Here is a 26,248-nt window from a genome sequence, read left to right on the forward strand (position 1 = left end):
CACTTTGTAGACCTCACAGATTTTTGGGCACTTGCTTAGAGAGGATTTTGTGAGTGGCAACCTCACATCCACCTCCCAGAACAGCACATCACTGGTGACCTCCATCTCTGCTCCCCTAAAATCCACTGGCTGCTCCTTGGTACCCAGGCCAAGTTCACCTGATGTTCCCAAAGTTCATTCCTCCCTTCCCTAACAGATCAACATCAAGGTCTTGCAGTGGTCTGCAAACAGGTGCTTCATTTTCTAAAAGAAAGCAGTTCAAAGCTTTCACTTTCAAACCTCAAATCTTCAAGAGGCAATGGAGAAACATTCCCAACTCTGTATTCATTCACCACAGCCTGCCTGGTGGGTGGTCACATTTCCTTAGCAGCTGTCTCCATATAATTCTGTGTTTAGAGAGGCCCTAACAGATGAGCCAACACAGAATTATTTGCACTCAATGCAAGCCACAACCCATTTAAGTTGTATTAATAATATCAGTGAAGAGCCACAGTAAAATAATTGGCATTTTTTTCCAAATATCTGACATTACTCAATTCAAATTCACTGAGCTGTACTCACAGTTTTGTTGCAAAAAGCATTATGCAAAAGATAGGTTCAATTCCAAGCAACTTTGCAATTGCACATTTTAATTCTTATTTAAAGAAAGTGATTCTTAAGGGCTTGTTACCATTAAAACATAATAGCTTGAGATTAGAGGTTTTACACAGAATTTAGTACCTCTTTTTGCTTTGCAGAAGACTGCATTTTACATATTTATGCAACTAAATAGCTTAATTTTAAATCAAACTTTTAGTTTCCATGTTGTTAAAATAGTGACTGACATCTCCCATTTACTTGATGATATTCTTTATTTAGATTTGCCATGCTGCATGGTTGGAGATTCAAGTAAATTCAAGTAAACATAGACAAGCTGTATTTTAAAATGTGTGTGATTCAATTCAAACATTAAATTTTGTTTTTAACACAAACCAGTTTAGGCTATGCATTTGTGTTCCATTAATAGAAGCAAGAGTTTCTAATTAATAGATCTAGATTTCATTGGAACAAATAAATCTCAGCAGCTGAGCTTCTAATTGGAGAATAAATCAGTATCTCAGCTTCAACTGAACTAGTAAATGACGAGAATTAAATTTAAAAATGAGAAAATGTTCCTTTTCTCTGTCTAGAGGCAGCTAAATCTGAGAGAAAAAGGGTTAGAAGGTCAAGCTCCAGAGCCAAATGTTTAGCTGGTAACTTCCTCTCAGCTTAGGAGTTTTCACTTCTGTTTATTCTAATTTTAAAAATTAACTGCAAACTACCCAAACTTTAAATACAAGGGTTTAGCAGATAATCAGTAACAAGCTTTAAAAATATGAAGTTTATTTAGGAAGAAACACATTCAAGTGAAAACTGACTTCCCAAAAGACTGAGTTTTTCTTCAGCCTTTGGAACTGGTGACTTTCTATGCAGCACAGAAAATGTGAAAATCTGAGCACTCTTGAACTCCAATACCACTGGCATTAATTCTGTTTTCTAATTAAACCTTCAATTAATTAACAAAACCTGGAAATTTCAGTCATGTGGCATCAGAGAAGAACTCTAATGACACCTTTTTAGCAGTTTATAAGGGAACTGTTCACAATAAGTAAAACTGTAACTTAATCCTCTGCCTTCAATTCTCTTGCTTTTGTCCCTTACTACAATTCAAGATTAAAGGTTTGTTGGTTTATTTTTTCCTAACATTCCAATATTTTTATAAGAACTATAAATTTAAAGTAATTTTCTATGCTAAATGGTCCCCTGCACAACATCAGGTTGGACTTTATGATCTTGGAGTCCTTTTGCAACCTTAATGATTCTATGGTCACACACTATCAATCTCAGCAGAGTTACCAAAAAAATACAGGCAGAAATACACTTCTGGCATTTCTTATCAATAAAAGACACCAAACTCAACAGCAAGTTCTATTTTGGATGTATTCAGGAGAGAAGGAAAGAAAAATATTCAACTGTGTTTCAAACATATGGGAGAATATTTAGTTTGATTTTTTTCAAAGGCACTAAGCATCACAGTTATCCTAGGCCTTAGGACACTGGAAGCTTTACTTAGACACACAATGTCTGAAGGCAAAGAACACAGAAGATTCTTGTCTTTTGGAGTTCAAACCTTCTTAGGATTAGGGATTAACAATATCACACATGGAAATGCAGAGTGGAAAAGTTTAAAACCTTGTCTTCAGCACAACTTTCCATACATAAATCAACAATGCTCCACTGTAAGTCCTGGAAAATCCAAGGACCTTTTAACAGCAAATAAGATCTACAGGCAGAAAGCAAATTTATTCCAGTTTATCAGTTCCTCTTCTTCCTCCAGCATTGATTTGAGCCACTAACAGAGGGAATAAAGCACGCAAATACCTAAAATTTGCCAATAAAATTCTTTGCTGCAGGAGTTACTAAGGGGAGACATTTGGCTACAACAGAAGGAGAAAAGAAAAAAAAAACAAAACTCTATACATTTTACTTCCATCCTCTTATTGTAAACAAAGGAGTAACTGGGAAAAATGCATTTTTTTACCTGGCTTACTGAGAAGCAAAACTAAATTTTAAAATCATTTAGTACTCATTAAATCATTGATCTCATTAAGCTGGGTGATAAACAAGTCACTATGGAATATTCTTTTTCCTAAGAAACGTAATACAAAATAACAGTTGTCACTTTCGGCTTTTTCAGGTGATTCTGTAAATGTTACATGGTCCTACCCCACAGAAGGGTCCTCACACACATCATTCCCATTGCTGAAAATCATTCACAGCCACATTCATTGCATTGTCAACCTTTGACAAATCAAATCCTGTTAAATATATTGCTGAATTAAAATTAAATAAATAAATAAAGTGCAGAATGTAGAGGAACTTAAGGGCACTGTCCCAGTTAAACACTGCTTAACTCAGGTCCATCACATTCAGCTTCTAAAAGTTAGAAACACAGAATGTTTTGGGTTGGAAAGAACCTTAAAGATCATCTAATTTCAATTCTGTTGACTGACTACCATCAACAACCCACTCAGACATACACAGAACTCCACAACTTGCCTGCTCTACAAATTGATTGTATTTCAAAAGAGAGTCACATTATTTGATTATGGATCAGAAGAAAGTGCAAATATCTACTCCTTTAAAAGCCCTACCTTGGTCAGAAAGGAAATCCAGCATGGTCTGGAGCAGGAAGGAGAGGTGCCTGACACACAGGGCAGGGTTGCCCATCCTCCTGGAGGCATAGACCAGCTCATGGAGCAGGCGCATCTGCACTGCAGCCCATCCCCTGTGAGTTCCTGGGGAAAATGCAGGTAATATATCATCATAAATCATTATATTTCATGTATTTTAAACTTGGAAGTCATCACTAACACATTGGTTTTGGCTTTCTTCACATGCTAAGCTGTAATTTTATGGCACTCATACCAATCACCCAATGGCTGTTACAAAATCCAACCCTTGTACTCAACACAAAAAATAGGATTGTTGTATTTGCTTGAATATCTAAACGTGAAATCAAGTTTTGTTTTATATGCTTGTCTATTCACTGATAAATATACAGTTAAAATTCTGAAGATGAACTTAACACTTCCCAAAAACAAAAATGATGCACAAAACATATAAAGTGTTTTTTTTAATTCTCTGGACAATGCACATGAAATTTCATACAGAAATTGAAATAATAGAATCACAAAATGGTTTGGATTGGAAAGGACCTTAAAGATCATCTATTTCCAACACCTTCCCCTAGACCAGGTGGCTTAAAGCCCCATCCAACCTGGCCTTGGACACCTCCAGGGATGGGGCAGCCACAGCTTCTCTGGGCGACCTGTGCCAGGGCCTCAGCACCCTCACAGTAAAGAATTTCTTCCCAATATCCAGTTTAAACCTTGAAGCCATTTCCCCTTGTCTTGTCACTCCATGCCCTTGTAAAGAAAAGAAACTACCCAGTAATTCTTAACTCTCTTTAAAGATCAAGCAAGAGATATCTTTTCCTAAATGCCTTCCCAGGCAATAAAAGCAATAAAACTTTGGGACACAAGGCACATATCCTGATTTTCAGCCTTTAAGTTTCAGGCTATGAATTACTTCATATTTGTAGAGTATCTATGGGAAGAATAAATAGATGATCTTAACACAACCTTCCTTTCAGAACCATAATATGCAGCACTCTTCATGAAGCTTAACCTGCTTTTAGTAGTAAGCAACAGCAATAATTTTTAAATAACAGATATTTCGAGATGTTCAATACTTCATAAACTTCAACAGCCTTCCTTGTAATATCACTCATCAGCATTTGGCAAACTGTTTTAGGAATATTTACTGCAACCAAACCTTGAGAGTTTATATTTTGAGAGTCTCATTATTTTTCATGTGTGAAATGTCATTTCTATCTTAGAGTTTGCAGTGATCTTTCCATATGTCTCTAAAAGAGCCATTTCAGGGATAAAAAATGAGACAACTCACTTCAGTGCATCATGAAGGTAAGGGAGAAATGAAAGATAAAGATCAGTCATGTCTTTTCTTTGCTTTTTTATTTATAATTTCTTGCCGAACTTCTACAACTTCTTCTCCCAACACAGTCCTGTCCCAAGTCAGAGCATATTTTTCCCAGCACATTCCCTATTCCTAGATTCTTAGCATCTTTCCACTGAGTCCACTTGGCATTTGCTACCTCCTCTCACATATAATTTGACTGCCAAATCAGAACAGTTTTAAAAAACCCAACACCAACCATCCACAAATACAGCTCAGCCCATCACTTCCTGCTCCTCTCCTGCAGCTAAAACATTTAGGAAATGGTCCCCAAAACTGCTGCTCTATAACACAATGCAAAGTGTTGGAAAGGTTTACTCAAAAGGAGCTGCCAAGCAGCAATTTAGCTGTGTCTGATCTCTTTTGTGGGGAAATGTAACATATTTGACCCTATTAATTACATTATCTGCATCTATATACAAAAATATGTAAAAGGATTTTTAATCTTTTTTTGTCAAACACCTATAAGACCAAAAGAAATACAATTTCTGATGGAACACCTGAAGACACTTTAATTGAAAAAGTAATCCAGAATAATAGATGACCTTTTCATGTATTGAGAAGCATATTATCAAAACAAAGATAATAATTTTTTTTGAAAAACAAGAAACTTAAGTTTTCATAAATAACACATCATTACTTCCTGCAACCAGGGAACCACAGCAACACATTCAGCAGTGACTTGCAGAAATTTGAAATTATTGGAACAACATTAAGAGAAAGTGAAGGCACAGTGTTAAACAACTGCTTTATCTGCTGCCATAGCTTCAGATGACCAAACAACGTAGGTCCAGGATGAAATCTCTCAAGGGAATTACTATGGAAAGCCAGCTAAGTGGCAATCCCACTGACCTTTGCTGAAGTCCTGAGGGTCCAGGGAGAGGCTGTAGCCAGGCAGGGTCTCCAGCAGCAGTTTGTAGCAGGCCCTCCAGCCGGGCTCGGGGATGCTGGGCGCCGCGCACTGCATGGCCGCGATGCGCTTGAAAAACGCCGATTTGCGGTGGAAGCCGATGCGCTCGTACAGCTCCGACAGGATGCTGTAACGCTGGATCTTCTCCTCTTCTGAGAGCTGCAGTTGGAAGGGAAAGGAGGAAAGGGATGGTTTTTAATCAGATTTCAAGTGCTGAGTTTTAAAAAACAAACAGGAGTAGCAGACATTGGCGCTGCAGAAGGGCAGGGATTTGCACATAGCCAGGCGTGAGAGCTTCTGCAGCCAGGGAAAGTTAAGCTTGGTTCAAGTGCTAATAAAAACTGCAAAGATGAAGTTCTGCAGCTTCAACTTTATTTGTAAGTGGTACTAACAAGTAAACAGTCAAAACAGTCAGTAACAGCTAAATAGCTCCACTTTTTATGGAAGATACTTAACATGATATTGGTGTGAATGAAAGGAGTGCAAAAATATAGCACTTCCAAGATTTATTGATTCACTAAGATTTTCATCCCTTGAAGATTAAATCTAATCTTGCAATCTCAGGCTATGAAGGCAAGAAACTACTGTCTGGATTTTTATGTCTCTCATCTTGTAAACCACAAATTTTTCATTCCATGAAACCACACTGTGATTTACACACCGTGAGATTGAATCACAGAATCATAAAATGGTTTGGGTTGGAAGGGACCTTAAACATCATCTTGTTCCAACTGCCTGCAATGGGCAGGAATGTCTTTTTCTAAACCAGCTGGCTCCAAGCCTCATCCAACCTGGCCTTGAACACTCCCAGGGATTGGGCATCCACAGCTTCTCTGGCAAACCTGTGCCAGTGCCTCACCATGAGCAAGTTTTGGAGGGCAGCAGTGAGCTCAAGGGGAGCTTCTCCCAACAAGGCAAAAAATAATGTTAAAGTAGCAAAATGTCATGGAAAGACATAGATTTCTTCACTGAGTCAAGTATTGGAACTGCCCAGGGACATGGTGGAGTCACCATGACTGAAGGGCTTTAAAAGATGTGTAGCTGTGACACTTGGGGACATAGTTTAGTGTTGGGCTTGCCAGTGTTGAGTTAATGGTTGGTCTTGAGCTCTATTCCAACCTAAACAATTCCATGATACAGTTGCACACTGCCAACAAGTGAGGTGAAATTTAGTTAAAGTCCCGTTAGGCTTAAAGCTGAAACTTGATAAGAAACTACCACCATGTGCTCCTTTAGCTTATCAGTGTATTGGCCTAAGTCCCAGGTAACTTAATTCCTTTTGCCTCTGGCCTGAATGATAATCTTGCTTTGGAGTCAGCCAGCCATGAAGAGATTGCCACAGAAACTCTGGATGATTCCTGCTCTGTGTCCCAGGAACCTGCAGGCAGAGCAATGCTGACACCTAGAGCACAGGACCTGGCACAATCAAAAGAAATAAAACGTACTTGAAATTACTCTAAAGCTGCCAACACATTTTGCAAAGTGTTTCAAGTGACAAACTTCACCCAAAAATAGCCCTAAAGGACAGAAACAGCAACTCATTCTTCAAAACTGGAAGTATCAATCAGTCTGCTTAACTTCAGGCACTCAAAGGCTTGGACAGTCAGAGGGAAGCTGCTCACCACACTGGCTGGTTTTTTTGAAGAAAGGATTAGGTCTTGTAAGCAGAGCTTCAAAATGTCTTTCAGCCACTCAAATCCTGATATAATTACAAAAAGCAGTCTGTTCTCAAAAGTCATTTCTAATTTTGGACACAGGGATACGAGACACATCAAAGGGGAGTTATCAGAGGGTACCACGACCTTATCTGACAGTTCAAATTTTTGTACTTCAGGCTATGAAGAAACACACAGAGTAGCAAAGCATTTTAGAGAGTTCAAGCAATTTTTGAAGCTGAAATTCCTCTTTTTTCAGAACTTACAACAGAAGACAGTGCCTGACACAAAAATACCACCCATCCCTAAGACCATCCCTGTATATCATGAGTTGTGAAAAAAGGTCATTGCACCAGGGTGAAAACTTTCAGAAAACAGCGCAGCTGGAAAAAACCAAAAAGCACAAAAGGAAAACACAGGAAATAATTTGGAGAAGTTACCATAGTTCCCAAAAGCAATCACTCAGAAAGAACACAAGATATCATACTGAAGTCACCTATTTATGCCATTTTTAACAAGTTAGAGCAATGAAAAATATGGCAGCAAAGTTGAAAAGGGCACAAGCACATGATCAGGAAATAAAGAAAAAAAAAAGCTTTAAAAAACCCTATCAAAAGCTATTCCTTAAATACAAATACCAACAATGTTCACTAATTCTTTAAGATGATAAAAGACAGGGCAATGCTATTTAGGTAGACAGGAGCCCTCAGTAATAATTGGAATTACTATGAGAGAGGCAGCAGATTCCCAGAAAGTTTTATTTTCATCATATCTAAGTTTTTAGCACTGTTACATAACTTGTTGCTTAATGGTTGTCCACAAAGTTAATCAATTTTCCTCAGCTGCAGAAAACCTTATTTTCACCACCACAAAGACAGCAAAATTGCATTTTCCTAAGCACAAACAGTTGTGTTACCATCCAGGAATTTAAAAGAAGAAAAAAATGAGAAAAAAACCCACCCAGATACTCCAAGTAATTAATTCTGGGAAGACTGCAGCAGGCATTCTGCAGGCCATTGCTGTAACACCCACAAACATCCAAACATCTTTCCTGACCTCACAAATTTATAAAAGCTTAATGCCTGTAAAGTGGCTGCAGAACAGGCACCACCTGAAGCACAGCATTATTTCCACCTGGTTAATTTTTATTTGACTGCTCTACCAGACAAAGCTACAACTGCACCTGGAAAGGCTGTAGGTCACTCTTCAGGTAATAGAGTTTTTCCTCAGGTTTGTTTCAAGCCAGGCTTTCAAATAATGCAGCTTTTTATTTGCTTTTTAATTATTCCTTACTACATTAAAGTTTTATAATCTCACTTTCTCTGTAATTATATTTTACAATTTATTCCTCATAACTGGATGCAAAGTTAAGTCTTATTACCCTGCAGCTCATCAGAAAATACCAATTACATGATATTACTAGACTGAGTATGAAATTAAATTTATGGATAGGAACAAGTCTTACACTTTAACCTTTGAGGTGTTTTTCTGCTGCAGAATATTGGTTGTGCTGATGTTCTGTTTACCTACAAATGAAAAAAAAGCACTGTCCCACAGTTTATTTCCTCAGCTATCCCAGGATGACTCCTCCTCATGAGTTAGTCCAAATTATAAATACAACTCTAATTTGTTTACATGCTTCATACAGTAACTCTTAAAAAGCTATAAATACAATTCCCAGCCATACCTCTCTTTATGGAAAACACATTTCCCAGCCCTGAAAAGCCCTGGAAGGATTGTCCTACATTATTTCACACAGTAATGCCAACACAATCTCTGCTCCCAGCCCTGCAGAGATCCCAGTCTGAACTGGTTTTGTTGCAGGTTCACTGCTTAGATCAGGGTCTGTTTTTCATGTTGCCAAGTTTGTGTTTGTGTATTATTAGGCAATTCATATCAATTATTGAAGTGGCAAGTACTTTGCCATTCACTGGGTATTGGGGGTTAGGATTTCTCATTTTGGTTCCTTCTCTCATGAAATTTTGTCCCATCTGTAGGTAAGAGACAACAAGGACCAGTACTTAACAGTGACCAAAAAAATGGCCAAGGTGGGGAAGGGTGCAGCTGACTCCTCTCTCACCTGGGGGTTTTCTCTTTAGGAAGGGCAAAAATACCAAGAGATTTTGGCCAGGGGGTGAGGGTACACACACCAGTGAAGAACTGTGATTCCTTTTCCCAGGTCTTTGCCTGAAAACCCCAGATTTTCAGAGTTATTTGGAGAGAAGGGGGATCACATTTTCTATTCCAAGAGAGGTTCCTGCCTTTCTTGTCAGACACCTGTCCTTCAAACCAGGATGCTGGGTCTTACAGGTTCCCTCTGATGGGAAGTGAAAGTTGCAATATCAGTGGTGTCAGGGAGAACAGGGTATTCTCTTAGTGCCACTAACTGCTTCCAGAAAAAGAAACAACAATGTTGGAGTTTGCAGGCAAAAAGAATAACAGCTCCAGAACAAGAGGATGGGTGAACAACAAAGAACTGCCAGCAAAAAAACAGGTTACAGAATTAAAGAGAGGGCCTTTAGCATGACAAGGATTGTGGAAATTAAGGCACACTCTAACAAGACTGATGATTTTTATGACAGCTTATCAATTAATTATTGTCTCATTAATGCTTTGTTAGAAAATTTATTCCAGAGAAAGGATTCTTAGCAAATGAAAGTGTTCTACCTCCCTGATAAATCTGCTGTCCCTGTCTGGGCCTAATAAGGTCAATGGTGTGGATTTAAACTGCTCATCTTACCAAGATGTAATGAGAAAAAACCAAAAACCATTATGAAACCTAACAGCTTTTTATTAATCCTTTCAACCACAGCAATCTCTCTGAGCAGTGACACCAAGCTTGAGATACTGCTCAAGTGTTAATGTTGTTTTTGTGGTGATACTGAGCACTTTCCACACAGCTCCAAACACTGATTTCCCCCCTGAATTCCTTTCTGATTTGGCTTAATTAAGACTTTGCACTACACAACAAAATTCAGTTGATTAAGAACACTAATCAGACCCTTCAGCTCACTCTGCAACAGGCCATTCCTGATTTGCTCAGTTCCATTGAATGAGATGCAATCAAGAAAATTTTAAAAATCCACTGCAGAGCAGTCCCAGGCAGCTGTTTTTCCCTAGTACAGCATCACAAGAGAACAACAATGGGATTTTTTTTACCTTCACAAGGGAGAAGAAGCAACAGAGTTTAATCTCAAACTAAGTCCTCATGTTTTTAGATGAACTCTCAATACCTTGTAACCCAGACTCACAGATGTGAAAATCCTCAGAAGTCAAGCTTTTGTCAGAAGAAAGGCAGTGGTACAGAAAATAAACTGGAGTCTCCTAAATCAAAGTAATTTTCAGGAGATTCTGATAAATGACAAGAGAAGAAAACCTGGACTTTGCAACTGACCTGCCGAAGGTTGATGTAAACTGCGTTCTGCAGAAACTCAGAGGCTTCCATGCTCCTCTTCTGCATGGCCAGGACTCTCACAGCCTTCACACAAGCTTCCAGTTCAATCACCCCAGCATTCTTGTACTTGGAGAGGGAGAAAATTAAAATAATATTGAAGTATTGCACCTGTTAGATTTTATGAGCATTTCTGCTCAGCACATAAATCAGCTGTCACATCCTCCAAACCCAGCAATTCCTTAATGCTAATGAGGGCACTGTTAAATTATCAACATGTGCCCAAGTGAAAGTTAAGGTGTCATCTAAAATATTATTGTGCAAAACAGCTGCTTTCAGCCTCTTCACTCACTGCTCTCATTTTGAGAGTTCAGGTGAGGAGAAAAGCTGGGAATATTGGAACAATTTGGGGTAACCTCATATAAATGGTTGCTTGTGGGTGCTGTGGCTGCAAATAAATTCTACCTTTACAATGCAAATATTTTTATTGCTGCATCCATTTTCTCTTTAGTTAAAACAATATTCCTGATGAGAGAATTAGAAACCAATCTGGCTGTTCCAATATTTGTTTGCAAAACATTTGCTGTAAATGACTGTTTAGTGATTTAGCTTGCTTAAGGAAGCTAAGGAGACAATGCAGATGTGCACTGAACTGTTGGTGCTCAGATAACAAAGAGGCAATTTTGATCTGGTGATTTCCCCAGACAACATTGATACTGGGTATTTGATTTTTCCCACCTTCTGCTGAAGTTGAGCTCTCTTCAGGTATTTATATTTGAAAACCAATGGGGGAAAGAAAGCTCAATAACAAAATGCAAGAGTTACACCAGCAAAGCTGTCACATATTCCTCTCTCATGCATTTATATTAGCAAAAACAAAACAGTGGAGATTGAATCTATTTTAGAAGGTGCTACAAAAGTTTTTCAGTTGAGTGAGAACATAAAAACCATCCAGACAAGTGCTGCTTCCTCAGCATTAGAGCAAGGAGTTACTCTGTAGGTCTGGAACAGGCAGGAGGTAATGCTTGTCTTGCAGGGTTATAAATCAGTCCTGACACAAATCTCTTTGTTATTTCAAATGAAGCTGCAGTGAAGCACAGTTATTACTTGCTGAGAGCACAGTGCATATTATAAATAATCAAAATATAAATATCCTGCCTTAAGCCCAACTAAGTCCAATAATTTTATACTCCTAGAGACATCCCACCCTTTCAAGATGAGCAATGTACCCTTAAGGTAACATTAAAAAGCTGAATGCATCCTTGACAGTTATTGTTTTACTGATGGATTCTAATTTATCTGACACTGTGCCCAGAATTATCACCTTTCATTGCTCCTGATCATAAATTAACTCATGCACACAATTGAAATTGTTTCACTTGGAGAGTCTCCCTTTAACATGGACATGAAAATGCCGGTAATAAATATGTATAAGCTTAGTTTAAAGATACATTATCAAACAAGAGAAATACCTGAAATTAAAAAGTGATTAAATAACTCCCCTGCAATACAATCAAACTTCTCTTTAGTGTTGATGTGGACACTGAGCCACTATTTTCACAGTAAAAACAATTCTTTTTCTTTTCTTATTATGACTGCAGACATTAAGTTCCTTTTCCATCTCAGGCTCTGAGCATTTGCACAAAAACCTAAAAAGTGCTCCAGCAGAGCTGGAAGCTGTTTTACAAACCTCACTGCCATGCTTTAAAAGATCCCCCAAAACCAAAGCCTCAGGAGTTCATGGTTGAAAAGAACTTAAAGTGTTCATTTATAAATAACCAGGATTACCTTGCCATAGTAAGAAATGGCTTCTTTATATTTTTCTATGATGTCTTCAGGACTCAGGCAGTTCTTGGCACGTCCTATCTCAGCACTGGTATCTGCATTGATGCCATTGGAAGTCAGAGCACCTGGAACAGAACAGGGTCAGAAATGAGCACAGGGACTCTTGGCAAATGCTAAATATCTAAAAAGCAAGCTAGGGTATGCTGTAGGTTTGACACAGAATACACAGGGTACACTTGCCCAACCTAGAAAGAAAGGAAATAATCTTTCACTTTGTTAAAAAAAAAATCATGATTTTTAGCCTTTATTTGAATGTTTAGACTATGAATAAAATACAGATTGCTAAAATTATTTTATGGCCACATCTGAATAGCCAGTTTTAATCTTTGAACTATTCCTTCTTCTACTTTAAAACTGTGTTTCTAAAGCACACCTTAGGAAAAAAAAAAAGGGCTCAGACAAAACAGTAAGAAAATGGTTTTCTTATATAAGAAAGAAGGCAAGAGACAGAAAGGGTCTATATAAGGGATAAGAATTTGAAATAGAAGCCAAGGAAATCTGGGGTATTAGAAAGAACGTGAAAATTCTATTTTTAGAATTTGATTTTATTGGAGTTAACATCATAAAAGTGGAAACATATCAAAGGCTTGGCAAGGCTCAATACCTTCTTACATATTACTTAATCTGCAGCATTATACTGTAATTTATTTAGGATTATACATTAATTGATTTCTCCAAGAGGTTTCTCTGCAAAAATGGCAAAAAAATCTCTGTGTTTCAGAGCTGGCCCTAACTGTCAATAGACAGTTAAAAACTATTGTGAAAAGTATTTCTGAATTTACTCAGGGAGCAGAAAGAATGTTTCTTTACATACTTAAATGCTAAGGCAACTTTTTTAATATGATTATTAACCTTAAGGAATCAGACCAAGCACATCTGGAGATTATTTTATGGAAGTGCAAGATGTTTGTTCATGATGACTGAGGGTGCACCATGACTCTAAAGAATCACATATGATTATTCAGGTTGGTCACATCAAAAATATTTCAAAATCCTCACTACTCATGGAAAGAAATCTTATTGATTAGAATTAATTGAGACACAATCACAGAATTACAGCATTTATTTTGTGCCAGTTACCCTTCAGTCTCTATAATTTCTCAAGATTTAGAGCCAAAAACTGAAGCATCAGGGATCACTGCTAGTTTTGGCAAGTGGCAATAACCATATATACAATTGCAAAACACATCAAGTAATACAAGAAAATACTTTGGAAACATGCAGGAAAATAATGTACCTGGATCAATGAGAACTTCTTGTGCCCCTAAAAGGAGGAACAAAAATGATTTTTTTCAGCCTTAAATAGAGCCAGCAAAGTAAGTTCTTATAATGTTTTATAACATCAGGCTTGAACAAAATCATCAGATTCATCAGGGTAAACAGTGCTGTTGTGAAGGACTGCCAATAATAATTCAAGTAGTCCCCATATGTTAAATCTTATTTTGTTAATAAATAAATGTCAAAGTCTATAAATTTGCAATGAGTTCTAAGACATACTAAGAAGAATTTCAGAATTTTCAGTGTATAATTTAAATCCATCTTTTTTTTCCTTTATCTTTATTGTTTTGATTAGCAAGTTTCCATTACAGTCCACTTAATATTAGTGCCAGGACCTACAATACTTATATCTCCTTGTGGGAGCTCATTTAATCTGCACAATACTCTAGAATAAAATGTCCAAGTAATTTTATCCCTTTTAATTGTCATTCATTTCTCTTCATCTAATTTTCTGAATAATTGAGTCATGTCAAGCCAATAAACCAGACTGCCCATGGAAGAGTACTGCAGAGCTGGATTACCAGTACAGAACACCTTGCCCTAAACTTTGGTTAAACATGGCAATAAAATTGTTCACATCAAGGGTTAAGCAGTCAAAAACAATTATTTTATCAGCAAGACAGACCCTCCCTTCAGTTGACTTGCTCAGATTCCAGACAAGTGAAGCAGAGATTTAGATCTAGATTCAAATATACACCAACACTTCACTCAGGTGTCATAATTCTGCCTGGGGAAAAAGCAACAAAATCAAGATCTTATAATTCCCAACAAATAAAATCCAGTGGAGAAATCCAGACCAGCCAGTGACCTAAGCATAAAGCAATCCAGACTCATCTTGTCTGACATACAAATCCCACAGCTGACAGAGCACATCCAGATTTCCTGGCCAAGAGGAACTGAGCAACTCAGAATCTTCCTTTACACTGAAGGCTGCACAGACACATCCAGGAATTCCAGGGGACACAGCCTAATCTGTCCCCATGCAAACAAAAGGGTTCAGATACCTGAGAAGTCAAAGCATCCTTTTCACAGAAAGGTTTGGAAAGGGATCTTAAAAACCATCAAACTCCAACCCCTTGTCCATGGGCACCTTCACCAGAGCAGATGGCTCAAAAATCCAGCCTGACCCTGAGCCCTTCCAGGGATGGGCAGCCACAGCACAGAGCAGAAGCTCAGCTGTATTTTGGAGCCTTCTTTCCAAAGTTGTTTCAATATAAAGCAGACACCCTCATCTGCTGAGCAGACAGGTCTTGTGCTGCAGCCTAAAAATGCCAAAGGATGGAAATCTCAAGGGATTCCAGAGGAAGATGTTTCTCTTGGCTGGATCTGGGCAGGAAACTGCATCCTGTGAAGGCTGAAGTACAAGAGGTGCAATTCCAGGTACAAGGGGAAGCACTAAAGGTAACTCTCACATTTACATGCCTAAAAATCAGGCACAAGTTTCAGTTCCAAGTGTGGCATTTCTTTGTGCAGAATTTGGAATCCCTTTTTTTCTGGATTTATCCCACAGAAAGATACAGCAGAATTTGTTCCCCAGACTGAGCACTGTCCTCACAAAATCAATTCCAGTGGAAGAGACTATAACCAAAGGTGCAGTTTGAAAGGATTTCAAATGAAAGGCACTGCAGAGTCAGGAATAGGTAATAAATAGAAACTTTCAGAAAACTTTGTAGGAAAATGACATCACAGCAACAGCTGTTTGGCCAGAGGGAGCTCAGCAGTTCACACCTCCAAACAGAGATCATAACTAGAGTTAGGGAACAGTCTCTAATGGGCCACAAAGTAATATTTTCATCTGGAAAGGATGACAAAAATAACTGTAATCAGTTTTTCTTCACAGAAAAGTCCTTTGAAAAATCTTTTCATATGAACCTAAAACATTTTTAAACTACAACTGCACTAACAAGTTTACGAACTGGACTTTGAAATACAAGACAATTTAAATAGAAACCAGCAATAATATACCCAAAAAAAAATCAATTATTCTGATAACTGTGACTTTTTATCTTCTTTAGTAACCAGGAGTACCCATAACAAACAAACAGATTGCAACATCTCCTGATAAATATTCATTGAAAAGTAGATAAAGGTCATTAACCAGGTGAAATGGTAACAGCCAATGTAAAATGCATCCATAGGTCATGGGACCAAATGCACAGATTTTAATGACTAGGTAGGGTATAAAAATTAGTATTCTGTCCTGAAATAAGGTAATTTTACTATCACAATTATCTGATTTCAATACACACAGTTGATAATAAAGGTAATACAAAGCAAGTGTTTACTAGATTGTGACTTATAAAAGAATAAAGATGGGTGGTTGCTTCTTTAGATGAAATAATTACTTCTGACCACATTGCACAAGAGAAAACACCAGCACTGAAACCCAGCTATGTTTCAGTGCTGAGGGAATGCATACACAGCAGCAGCTGTGCTGGGTTAGCCCACAGGCCTGTGCAGCTCCCATTAACCAATGTATTTCCATTTTCCTACCCCAGCCCAGCCTCTCCTGAAAGCCACAGAACCCTTCAGGAGCTGTAACACCACGTGACAAGTGTCAGGTTATGTGACAGGCTCATCTGCACAGCCACAGAGGAGTGGAGAGGATCAGTGACCATCAGCTGAGCCCCAACAACCAAATCAGAGCCACCAGAGCTGGGGGGGTGAAGCCCAGAGCTGATCAGAGCTCTGGGGGGTGAAGCCCAGCTCAGTTACCCCAGCAGCTCTCTGGGTCCCTTACACACAGACTGGGGGGTCACTCCTACAGGGATATGGGGCTCACTGGGGGGAAAGAACATTCTGGCATTGTACAAGATCCCTTCTGGGGTGTAGGGGATGAGCCAAAGACAAGCACAAGGAGGGACTGAGGCAGTTCAGGGACCAAGCATGGAAAAGCAGAGGGGAGTGAATGTGTGTGTGCTGGTCTAAGCACCAACAGCTGCAATGGGCTCTGGCTCTCAGCCCTGTGGGTTGAGGTGCCAGTCCCTGGTGCAGAGCAGTGCCAGCTCCTGGACAGACTGAGGCTGTGTCTGTGCTCCCTGTGTGTTCTCCAGGCTGCTGGGAATTCCTGCTCAGCCTCCTGTCTGCCTGGACCTGGGGCCATGGAGCTGCAGCAGCCTGGCCTCTCTCTCACAGCACCAGATTGGCACCTCTGAATGCCAAGGAGTTCCATGGCATACCTGGAGGCTGGGTAAAGAGCAACTCCTTTCATCTGCTTCTCCATCTGCTAAGCTCTGCTTGATGTCCTCCAGTTCTTCTCTTGAAACAAACACTGTGATCCCTACCCATCCTTTTCCACAATGTTCACTGCATTACAGATTGTTCTCATATTTCTCCTCAGCCATCTCCTTTGCAGTCCAAGAGTTTAGAAAAAGTATACTAAATCTTAAAAATTACATTGGTTTATTGGCATTTCATTTTAAAAAATCTATTTGTTACTCATTGACTTTAGAGTAGCAAAAAAACTCTGATAAAATGTTCCCAACTTAATTCTTTTTAATACATGCAGCCCTGCCAGATCCTATTTTATGAAAACTGTCTGCCTCTCCTCCAGCAAAATTCAAACTAACACAGACACTACTAACAATCAGGTGAAGAAATCAAAAACTTTGCAATTCTGTGCAAAGCATATGTGTTGACATTAACACCAAAACAGAAAAATAATTGCAAAAATCTAAAAAAAAAAAAAAAAACAACAAAATTATTCCCCAAACCTCCCTCCTCTGATTAATGCTGTCATCTGTATAATTTTACAGTTAGGATGTAGGGAGAAGTTTTCAGATGTGGTGGCAAACAGGATAACCCAGAAATGCCATCCTTACCTGGCCTGTGCCTGTTGCCTGCCTCAGCAGACAGAGAACCTCCTTGGGCCCTGCGAGAGCCAACTTTACCCCCAGTGCCCCCTGGGTAGTGATAGATGACAGATGCTGAGCACAGCCCCTCCAGGGCAGCTGCAGAGAAAAGCAACAAAAGCCAAAGGGTTAGCAGAGACATTTGCAGGAAGTGAACCATCCCGTGGTAAAGTCCATTTACACAAACAAAATGAAAAAAAGTGTCTTATGTATCTTACTTTTTTAGAAAAAAAGTATCTCATGTAGCATAGTTTCTATTTTAACATTATGTTATAACCTAAAACTATATTTAACACATTACTTAAGAAACTTCACACAGCATAACTTTCTAACGTAACACATACAATATTCACTTTAATAGTTGCGAAAAGCCAAAATGAAATATATATTTACATAAAATCCACATTTTCACACTTGGGACTACAGGTGCCACAGCCAGTCGTACCTCCAAGCCAGAGGAAGTCGTTGACGGAGCGCAGCAGCTCCACTGCCATGTGGTAGTGCACCAGGGAGTCCTGCAGCATGCCCGCCTGCAGGCACAGGTCCCCCACGTGCTTCCTCATGCGGCCCTGGCAGCGCTTCTTGTAGTGTCTGCAACAGACAGGGGCACCTCAGGGGTCTGCTCTGGGCTGACAAACACCTCAGGGCAGTTATCTTCCCTCCTTCAGAGCAGATCAACGTGGATTTACTCTCTGCTTCTAAGCAAATATGAATGCTAACTAATGTCATGTGCAAAAGGAGCGACAATTTGAGGATATATTGGAAAAAGTCGTGTATCACATGTTTTGGGTACACAGCTAGAGTCACAAGCCCTGAAAACCTCCAAAGCAAGGCTCCTGCAGACTACAGTGAGGATTTGGCTGCCTGTCCATAGCTGACATGCTGCTCTTTTTGCTCATTGTTAAGCCAGGGTGGTCTCTTGTTCTGCCTTTTTCCTTTCTCTCAGTAGGGGAAGGATTGATCTTGTGCTTCCAGGAAGCTGTTCTTGAATAAATCCCACAACTCCAGGGATGTTTCCCACGGAATCCCTCACATTTTGGCTCTGAGCATATTAAAGGTGACCTTTCCCAAATCCTGCTCTGGGCCTCTGTTTCCTCTGCTGGGAGCCTCTCCCCTACCTAAAGGTATTGGGGGCCAGAACCCCCTCAGACCCCCACAAACCTCCCCCTGCTCCCAGCCCCTTCTTTTAAAGGGAGGATGAGTGAAAAAGCACCATCACTTCAGGCAACAGCTGACAGAATTTCTCCTCCTCCTCTTTTTCTACATGTTAAAATAAATGGTGATGTTCTTCCCAAATGAACAAAATCTACTGAATATATTCAACAGACACCTTGGTACAGCTGAAAAGGCAACTTGGGCATAAATCTGTGTGACAAAGGCACTAATCCTACTGTTTTGTTTGGGCTTTTAGTACATTTCACCTAAAGAAAAGTTTAAAAAGTAACAGATGCAAAGCAAGACCCGCTGGACTTAGAGAACACCTCATAGCTTAAGAGACAGTTCAGAACAACTCTGCTCTCCCAAATCCATGAACAATCCTCCTGTCCTCCCCCCTGCAAAAGTATTCCCTGGCAAGAATGTCCTTGCACTATAATTATAAACTTGTTTTATGAGGAAGAAATTTAAATGTCAATTGAGATATTTTATTAATTTATCTATGTTATTTTCAATAGTATATCCTGTTGTTCTAACAGTGTCTTCTAAGTACATCCAGAGAGGTATGAAAGTTTACTTTACAAATATCACACCGAGGAAAAATAGACTCTTCTTTCTTTGGATAGTTTAAACTAAAATAAAGGTCTATCAAAAATGAAAATTTAATTAGAAGAATTGATGCAGATGCAGATTTCGTGTATACAGTAAAGATGATTCTTTACTGTATACACAAAATCCAAAGAATCTGGTAAAAATACAAAGAACCAATTTGGATTGACATAGTTGTAAACTTGGAGCTTTTAGGAGATGTAGTGATACTTTTGCCATTTAATTAATTTAATTTAAATTAAGTTGAACAGGTTGCCCAGAGAAGCTGTGGATGCCCCATCCCTGAAGTGTTCCAGGCCAGCTTGGATGGCGCTTGGAGCAACCTGGAATAATGGAAGTGTCCCTGCCCATGGCAGAGGGGCTGGAAAGAGATGATCTTTAAGGTTTGTTCCAGCCCAAACCAGTGATTTTTTAAAATGTTACCAAGACTATTTGAACTTAACAACTTTAAATAAAAAAGAAACCCAAAAAACCCCCCTAAGGTTACACCCCCACTCCAGATGCTGAACTCTTATTCCCTGGAGTGAGACCAGAATATAAGAGGAATGCCAAAGTTATGGAATGAAACCAGGTTTGGAGAAGTGGGGTTTTTTTTCAAGAAATGAACTGAAATGTCACTGAAACAATCTCCATAAAGCATCTGAACAAACTATCCCCATGAGGACTGTAATGTAGAAATGAGAAAAGGAGAAGAGGCACAGAACATATGAAATGTAAGGGGAGGAATAAGGACATTCATTTATTTCCTTTAGATTTGAAGGCGCAAGGGCCAGGAGGAGTGGCAAGAACCCAAACAATTCCATGGCACTGGTTTATTTGCCTTCAAGGCCATCAGTTTGGCTTGGGTAGTTTACACCACAGAGAAACATCTTTTCAGCCACCAAATAATGTCTCATTCCCAGCAGCTGGCTTGGAAAAAGGAGATGAAGAGAAAGGAACTGATTTATATGGACAGGAGACAGAAATTGAAAAAGAGAAGATATAGAGAAGTACAGACAGTAGCCTTATAAAAACTGAAGAGAGAAGCTATCAGAACCAGTGTTATTGTCTGCAAAAAAAAAAAAAAAAAAAAAAAAGGAAATAATAAAAGGAGACAAGCAATAGGTCTCCTATTGCTTCTCTCCATCTAAAAAGTTACAAATAATTCCTATATAAATGTTTGAACTTTCCTGATCTAGCACACCATATTCACAATTGATGTGAAGGTGTTGATATTAAGTGAAGCTCAATACAACTGTTGTTCTTCATCTTTCAGATGTGTCAGGAATTGAAATATTTTATAGATCTTTTAAGAACAAAAATGCAAGAAAATTCAAAGTGAAAGCTAAAGCTGCTCTGTATGAACTATGGAAGGGCACCAAATCTTACCAATATTTCAGTCTGAGCTTTGAGTTATAGAAAAACAACTCCATCAAAAAGCTCCTTTGTAATCTGGAATCAGCATTGCACAGGAGAGTTTAAATTGGTTATAAATCAGATTTTCCTACTCTCTGCACTCCAGAATGAAAATAGCATTGTAAATGTTAAATTGCTTTAACTTTTTTTGGTTTTTTACAGCAGTGGTGGAATTGGAGAATCACTGTTTCCTTACCCAGCTCTAATTCCTCTCAAACTTGCCACTGCTTCCAACTCCTTCTCTATGCTTTCAAGCAATCTTTATGTTTATGAACAAATTAAAGTTTTTATTCTCTCAAAACTGTACTTTATAAGCTTTCTTCCAGATTTTCCAGCTAGCAGATGATTGAGTTCATAAATATGAGTCATACAGCAAAGGAAAAGAGATGATGCCTGACTCCTAAATCAGGACCTGATACCAGAACAGTTTTGATCACACAGCCTCACCACCTAATTCTGCTGCTGATTTATGCCCAGTCAATACATCTGAACTTTGAAGGCATTTATTCACCCAGACATAAATAAATATTGCTCATAAAACCACTGTTCTTTGAGAAACTCTCCTTTATTTATAGAAAACCAGATAATTTATTCCTGGTGAGGAAGAAATTTATTATTAATTATTCAAAAACTGAATTCACTCCACCTATTTTTAGGCTCTTCAAGGTATTGCCAAGACAGGATTCATCTCCTACAGTCCCTGCAAGTCACTGCCATCCTCTTGGAAAATATTTTCTCACTAATTATAAAGTAAATTTGTACCAAAGAAATGTATAAACTGTCTTAATTAGGCAGTCACAATTAAGTACAGTGAATTCAATTACTTCAAGTATGTCCAAAAAGACAAAAGGCAAAGACTGCATGGAAACAAAACCCACTCTCCACAGCCAGCAAAACTTAATTCACTTCACATTTGGGAAGCCTCTTTTTTAAAAAATCCACTATCTACAACATCAGGGCCTTAAAATCATGTCCAAGGGACTCATTGTTTATTCTGTGCATCCTGGGGTGCAAATTTAATGGGAAAATTCTCCTATTGAATGTATATTCATATATATATATATAAAAATATATGTTTCAGCATAAAGTGATTGCTCATTTTAATACTGAGCTAGTTTTGCTTCACAGCTTTAGCTGAAGAACCTGAAAGTGAGAAGCTTACAGATATCTTCTCTCTGAATTATTTTTTATTAAAACCCTGTTAAAATATTTCAGCTCTCTCCTGCTTAATCCTAATCTATTTAGGGACAGGAAGCCCACATAAATTAACAATTGCTTCCTCTAGGATAAAAGGACAACTTTTCTCTAGGCCAGTTCCTTGCAGCACCCTTCTGCCAAGAGCAGCTCCTATTAATTTCTCCTCTAGAAGATCATTTACAACATGGAATTTCAAAGAATTACCCAAGGTCTCTCCCTACAAACCCCCTCCTGTGTGTGATGCACTCAGGAACATGCCCAGGGAAGGCAGTGCCACCTCCTGCAGGGCCACCCATGGAAAGCTCCTTGGTGTCACCCACCCAAACTCCTCCTCTGAAGGTCGTCACCACACAGAAAAATCCCATTGACTGCAAAACTACTTTAAAATCTTATTTTCTAAAGTTGGTTGGGTTAATGCTCTACCAAACACACTCTTATATTCAGAGGAATCACCACAATAATGACCAGTGACCACTGCTACCACTGCAAAGTGGGGGACAATAAATCTGCTCCAGGAATTATGAAGAACTACTTGATTTCCATTTCTGCTTTCTTTGCTCTATAGGACATGTGCTTTATTCTTTCATCTCCAGCTCTTTTCTAGGATCCCAGGATAATTTCATGGAAAATTTACAGTGTTATATTTTAAGACAGAATTTATTTTCACTACAAACCATCCAGAAAAAAGTTTGACAGAATTTCTGGATCCTCCAAATTTGGCTAAATTTACAAACAAGAAACATGCAAAATCAATTCTCAAAAGTGTAGTCATGCAAAATGCTCCAACAAAAATTTCCATCAAGTTCTACTAATTCCAGTTAGCATGCAGAGCTATAGAAATCACCAATCATAACATTATCCAGACTTCAAGAGACACAGCTACAGCACTGGATCAACTGCCAGAACTTTTGAATTTGGAAATCAAACACAGGCAGCAACAGCTTCATGGCTTTGGAGTTTAAAAAATAAAGCAAATTCCAGAGGCCAGCAGCCACCTAAGCAGACTAGGTGTGTCCTACAAAAAAACTCAGCACCGCTACCAGATGTAATTGCCAAATGCGCCAAAAGGGGGCAGCTGCAGTGGGGAGGCTCCAGGCAGCGACTGTTTTTGTGTGTACTGAGAAAATAAAGATAAAAAGCAACACTAAAATATGCAATGAAGGCGAAGTGAAGAGGCAGGACATGGGAAAAAAGCTAACTAATTTCAAAGATACACAATCGCATCCTACCTTTTTAGACCCAACAACAAACTCACAGGGCAGTATGAGAGAAGAAGGGGGGTAAAAAAACAGAAAGGAACAGAACAGAAATTAGAAAGACAGAGAACAGAAAGGAAATTAACAGCCACATACACATAGTGAGATCATCAGCTTTGATAAATCAGTGCACAAATCCCAGCTATGACACTTCTACAAACAGGGCCCTGCATCCTCATCCCTTCACAGCATTAAATGATGCCAGTATTAAAAAAAGAAAGAACCTAAGACACAAACTGATGTAAGCAACATTAAAATGAGCTTGTCCAAGTAGATTTACAGTAATACTTAAGTATGTTTATTTTTAGCTGAAAACAGAAATAAAATTGAAAACTTAAAACAAATGGGATTTTCAGTATTTCTGGCACATATATTTCCTAGTTTTCAGTTTGTAGGATGTTTTTATCACCATGAGAACGTGTTTCCATTGTTCTCCATCAATCTCCCAGCCTCTACAAATAACTATCAAGTGCAACTGATTTCAGAAAATGTTTCAACTATCCTCAGCAGCCCTGTGACCACATAAATATTTTATCCAATTTACAGCTGAAGAAACAGAAAGAAAAAATAAATCAATTTGCCAAAAAACCCCACTTGGCTGAATGCTCCAGGAATTAACCCAAGGTCAGCCTCTCAGTCCTACAATTTCTGTTTAACAGGACAACATTTCTTCAAAACATTTTAGGACTCAGCCCATTATTTTTCATACATAAAGTTCTCTACCAGCCAAAAAAAGTTGTTCTACACACAAAATTCAGTGAGTTTGTGTGTGCTGTCATCTCAGTCAGCTCTGGGAATGTGTCTCTCCTGCTCATTTTACAAACAACTTCCAAAAACAAAGATCATCCTTACTTTTCCCAAGAATTGCCTTATTTGAAATAATAATTAATCTTCCTAATTTATGAACTTTGCATCTTAAAATCAGCCAATCAGTTGACTTCCATGGCAATTATCATGCAACCAACCTAATGAAAGTCTTCTAACTGGGTGAGGGAGAAGATCAGGTTTATATATAAAGCTCTGATCATCACATAAACATTAACATTAATATTTGACCATAAAATACTTGCAGAAGAGTATCTTTTAAGATACAAACTATGTTCAATAGTTTTAATTAGTCTCCAAATCATGTGACCAGAATTATGTGGCCCATGTAAATTCTCAACATATTTCCCTCAATCTATCAACCCAACACCTCTAGGTTGCAGTTGCACCACACACTTAATTACACCTTTGCTACATACTGCCATTTAATTTCAATTTCAGAAGATACAGGGAAATATATGTTTATTTAGCCTAAGTAGGTATCCACAATTACAGCAGCAGACACACACCCTCTGTTACAAGAACAGTGTGTCTTCTCTGACATTTATTTAACAGAGAACATTTGTGGTTTTAAGTAATTGGTTGCACACGGACTGGGAGGTCAGGATACATTGTATACAAAAATTGCAAATAGACAGAAAGTATACAGAAAAGATCAAAGGACTTTCTTTACCTTTAACCCTTCAGAAATTTCCACCTGTGCTAGAAAAAGCTGCTTCATTTGTCTCAGTATCTCAATATCATCATGTTTTTATTTCTTTCTGTAAAATCATTATGGTGACAGACTCAAAACCAACAAAGAAGCAAAAGTTGTTCTACCCAATGGAGGTACCCATTTCCTGCATTCAAACAACCTTGAGCCCTCCCTGATCAGAATTACACATGCACTCTTGCAAAAACACAAACTGCTCTATTGAAGAAGGTCCTTCCTGGCCCTGGTCTGCAGTGCTTTCCCTTCATTAGTCAATCTGTCACTACAGAAGGGAATGTGCTAAAATAAAATCCTGTGAACTGCAATCCAAGCAGCAAAAAACTCACAAATAATGAAATGCAATGTTACTGTCACTGGCTCACATCCAAAGGCTTTGGCTTGAAAGTATAAGTTAGTTAAACTGATATAAACTGATCTGAGTTCAACCTTACTCCATGGACCTGAGTTTGTGCTTTAGAGCAGAGGGCAGAGATGCATCAGGGTGCATGAAAGTGCCTAGAAAGGCTCCTGTGCAGAGAAGCTAGAAATATATTTTCATTCAGCTTTCTTAAGTTTTAATGTATAAATCCTAAGTTTTAAAACAATCAGAAGTACTAACTCCACAGCAAAATAGATCTGAAGAACTTTCTTACTATTGAACTGAAAATTAGAATATTTAACAGCTTTTCCTTGAGCAGCTCAGTGCAGGAAACATTTCAAGTGCATCCATTGATCCAGACTCACTGAGAAGCTGTTTGGTATTCAGACCTGCCAGCAAGGTGTGTGCAGAGCTGAGGCAGTGATTAACTCTGGATAAACCCCTGTGTCCACAGGCAGGGTCACTCACCCTCCATTCTGCCAAGAACTGAAGCACCACACTGAATCTGAATTCCTCCCTGCAACAGCATCAGATACCTGCCTGGAGATGTGTGGGCACACATTCTGCTGCCACTCCAGCTCAGAACTTCCCAAGGAGTATTTCCCACCAGTAACAACACAACCACTGCTCAGAAACAAGTCATTCATCTAAAAAAACATTTCCAAATCACAATTTTTATAGGACACAACTGAACAGCAGAACTCATTCTGATTTTGAGACTCTTGGCCAACAATTATCATTTGCTACCTATTTGGGACAGGAGATTTTGATTACATTCAGCCAAATTTCATTCAAGCTGAGTAATGAAAGACAAGATTCTAAAAAGGCTTGTCCAAACTTCTCAACTTTACCACCCACATGCAAAAAGCAGTAACACAGTAATTCATACTGATAACTGAAGAATAGTGCAGGGACAAACAGGGACCAACTGGTCAGAGCCAGCTCAAGTGCTCACCAAAGAGGAGCAGGGCACTGAGGTACTGATGGTCCTTCAAGCCATTTAACAAAATTTAACAAAAGCTTCAAACTAATTAGAAACCTGGAATGCTCTCTTCCTGTTTCCAAGGCCAGGACCAGCAATGCAGGCAGAGCTGATTAATTTGATCTAAAAGCTTCACAGACCTGCCTGGACACCTCTGAGCTTTTACACACATAAAAACCTCTGATATGAACACCACTATTTCCTGAGTTTTCACAGGGCTTCTCCACCTCTGTCTTTGCCAGGACAAAAGGTGGATGCTTCCATCCCCTGGA

At 38.8% G+C, this 26,248-nt stretch overlaps 1 protein-coding gene across 2 annotated transcripts in view; it reads right to left on the reverse strand.

Moving 5' to 3' along the window:
* TRAPPC9 (trafficking protein particle complex subunit 9) overlaps positions 1-26,248 on the reverse strand; it is a 452,774-nt gene that overhangs the window by 423,171 nt on the left and 3,355 nt on the right. For both annotated transcript variants that reach the window (XM_063174628.1, XM_063174619.1), the window contains exons 3-9: positions 17,933-18,078; positions 17,458-17,586; positions 13,596-13,622; positions 12,302-12,423; positions 10,517-10,642; positions 5,410-5,626; positions 3,174-3,317 (exon numbers count right to left, since the gene is read on the reverse strand). In XM_063174628.1, coding sequence (XP_063030698.1) covers positions 3,174-3,317; positions 5,410-5,626; positions 10,517-10,642; positions 12,302-12,423; positions 13,596-13,622; positions 17,458-17,586; positions 17,933-18,078 — 911 coding nt within the window. The remainder of the gene's footprint in view (positions 1-3,173; positions 3,318-5,409; positions 5,627-10,516; positions 10,643-12,301; positions 12,424-13,595; positions 13,623-17,457; positions 17,587-17,932; positions 18,079-26,248) is intronic.

The sequence above is a fragment of the Melospiza melodia genome, chromosome 1, assembly GCF_035770615.1.
Source record: "Melospiza melodia melodia isolate bMelMel2 chromosome 1, bMelMel2.pri, whole genome shotgun sequence".
Lineage (NCBI taxonomy): Eukaryota > Metazoa > Chordata > Aves > Passeriformes > Passerellidae > Melospiza > Melospiza melodia.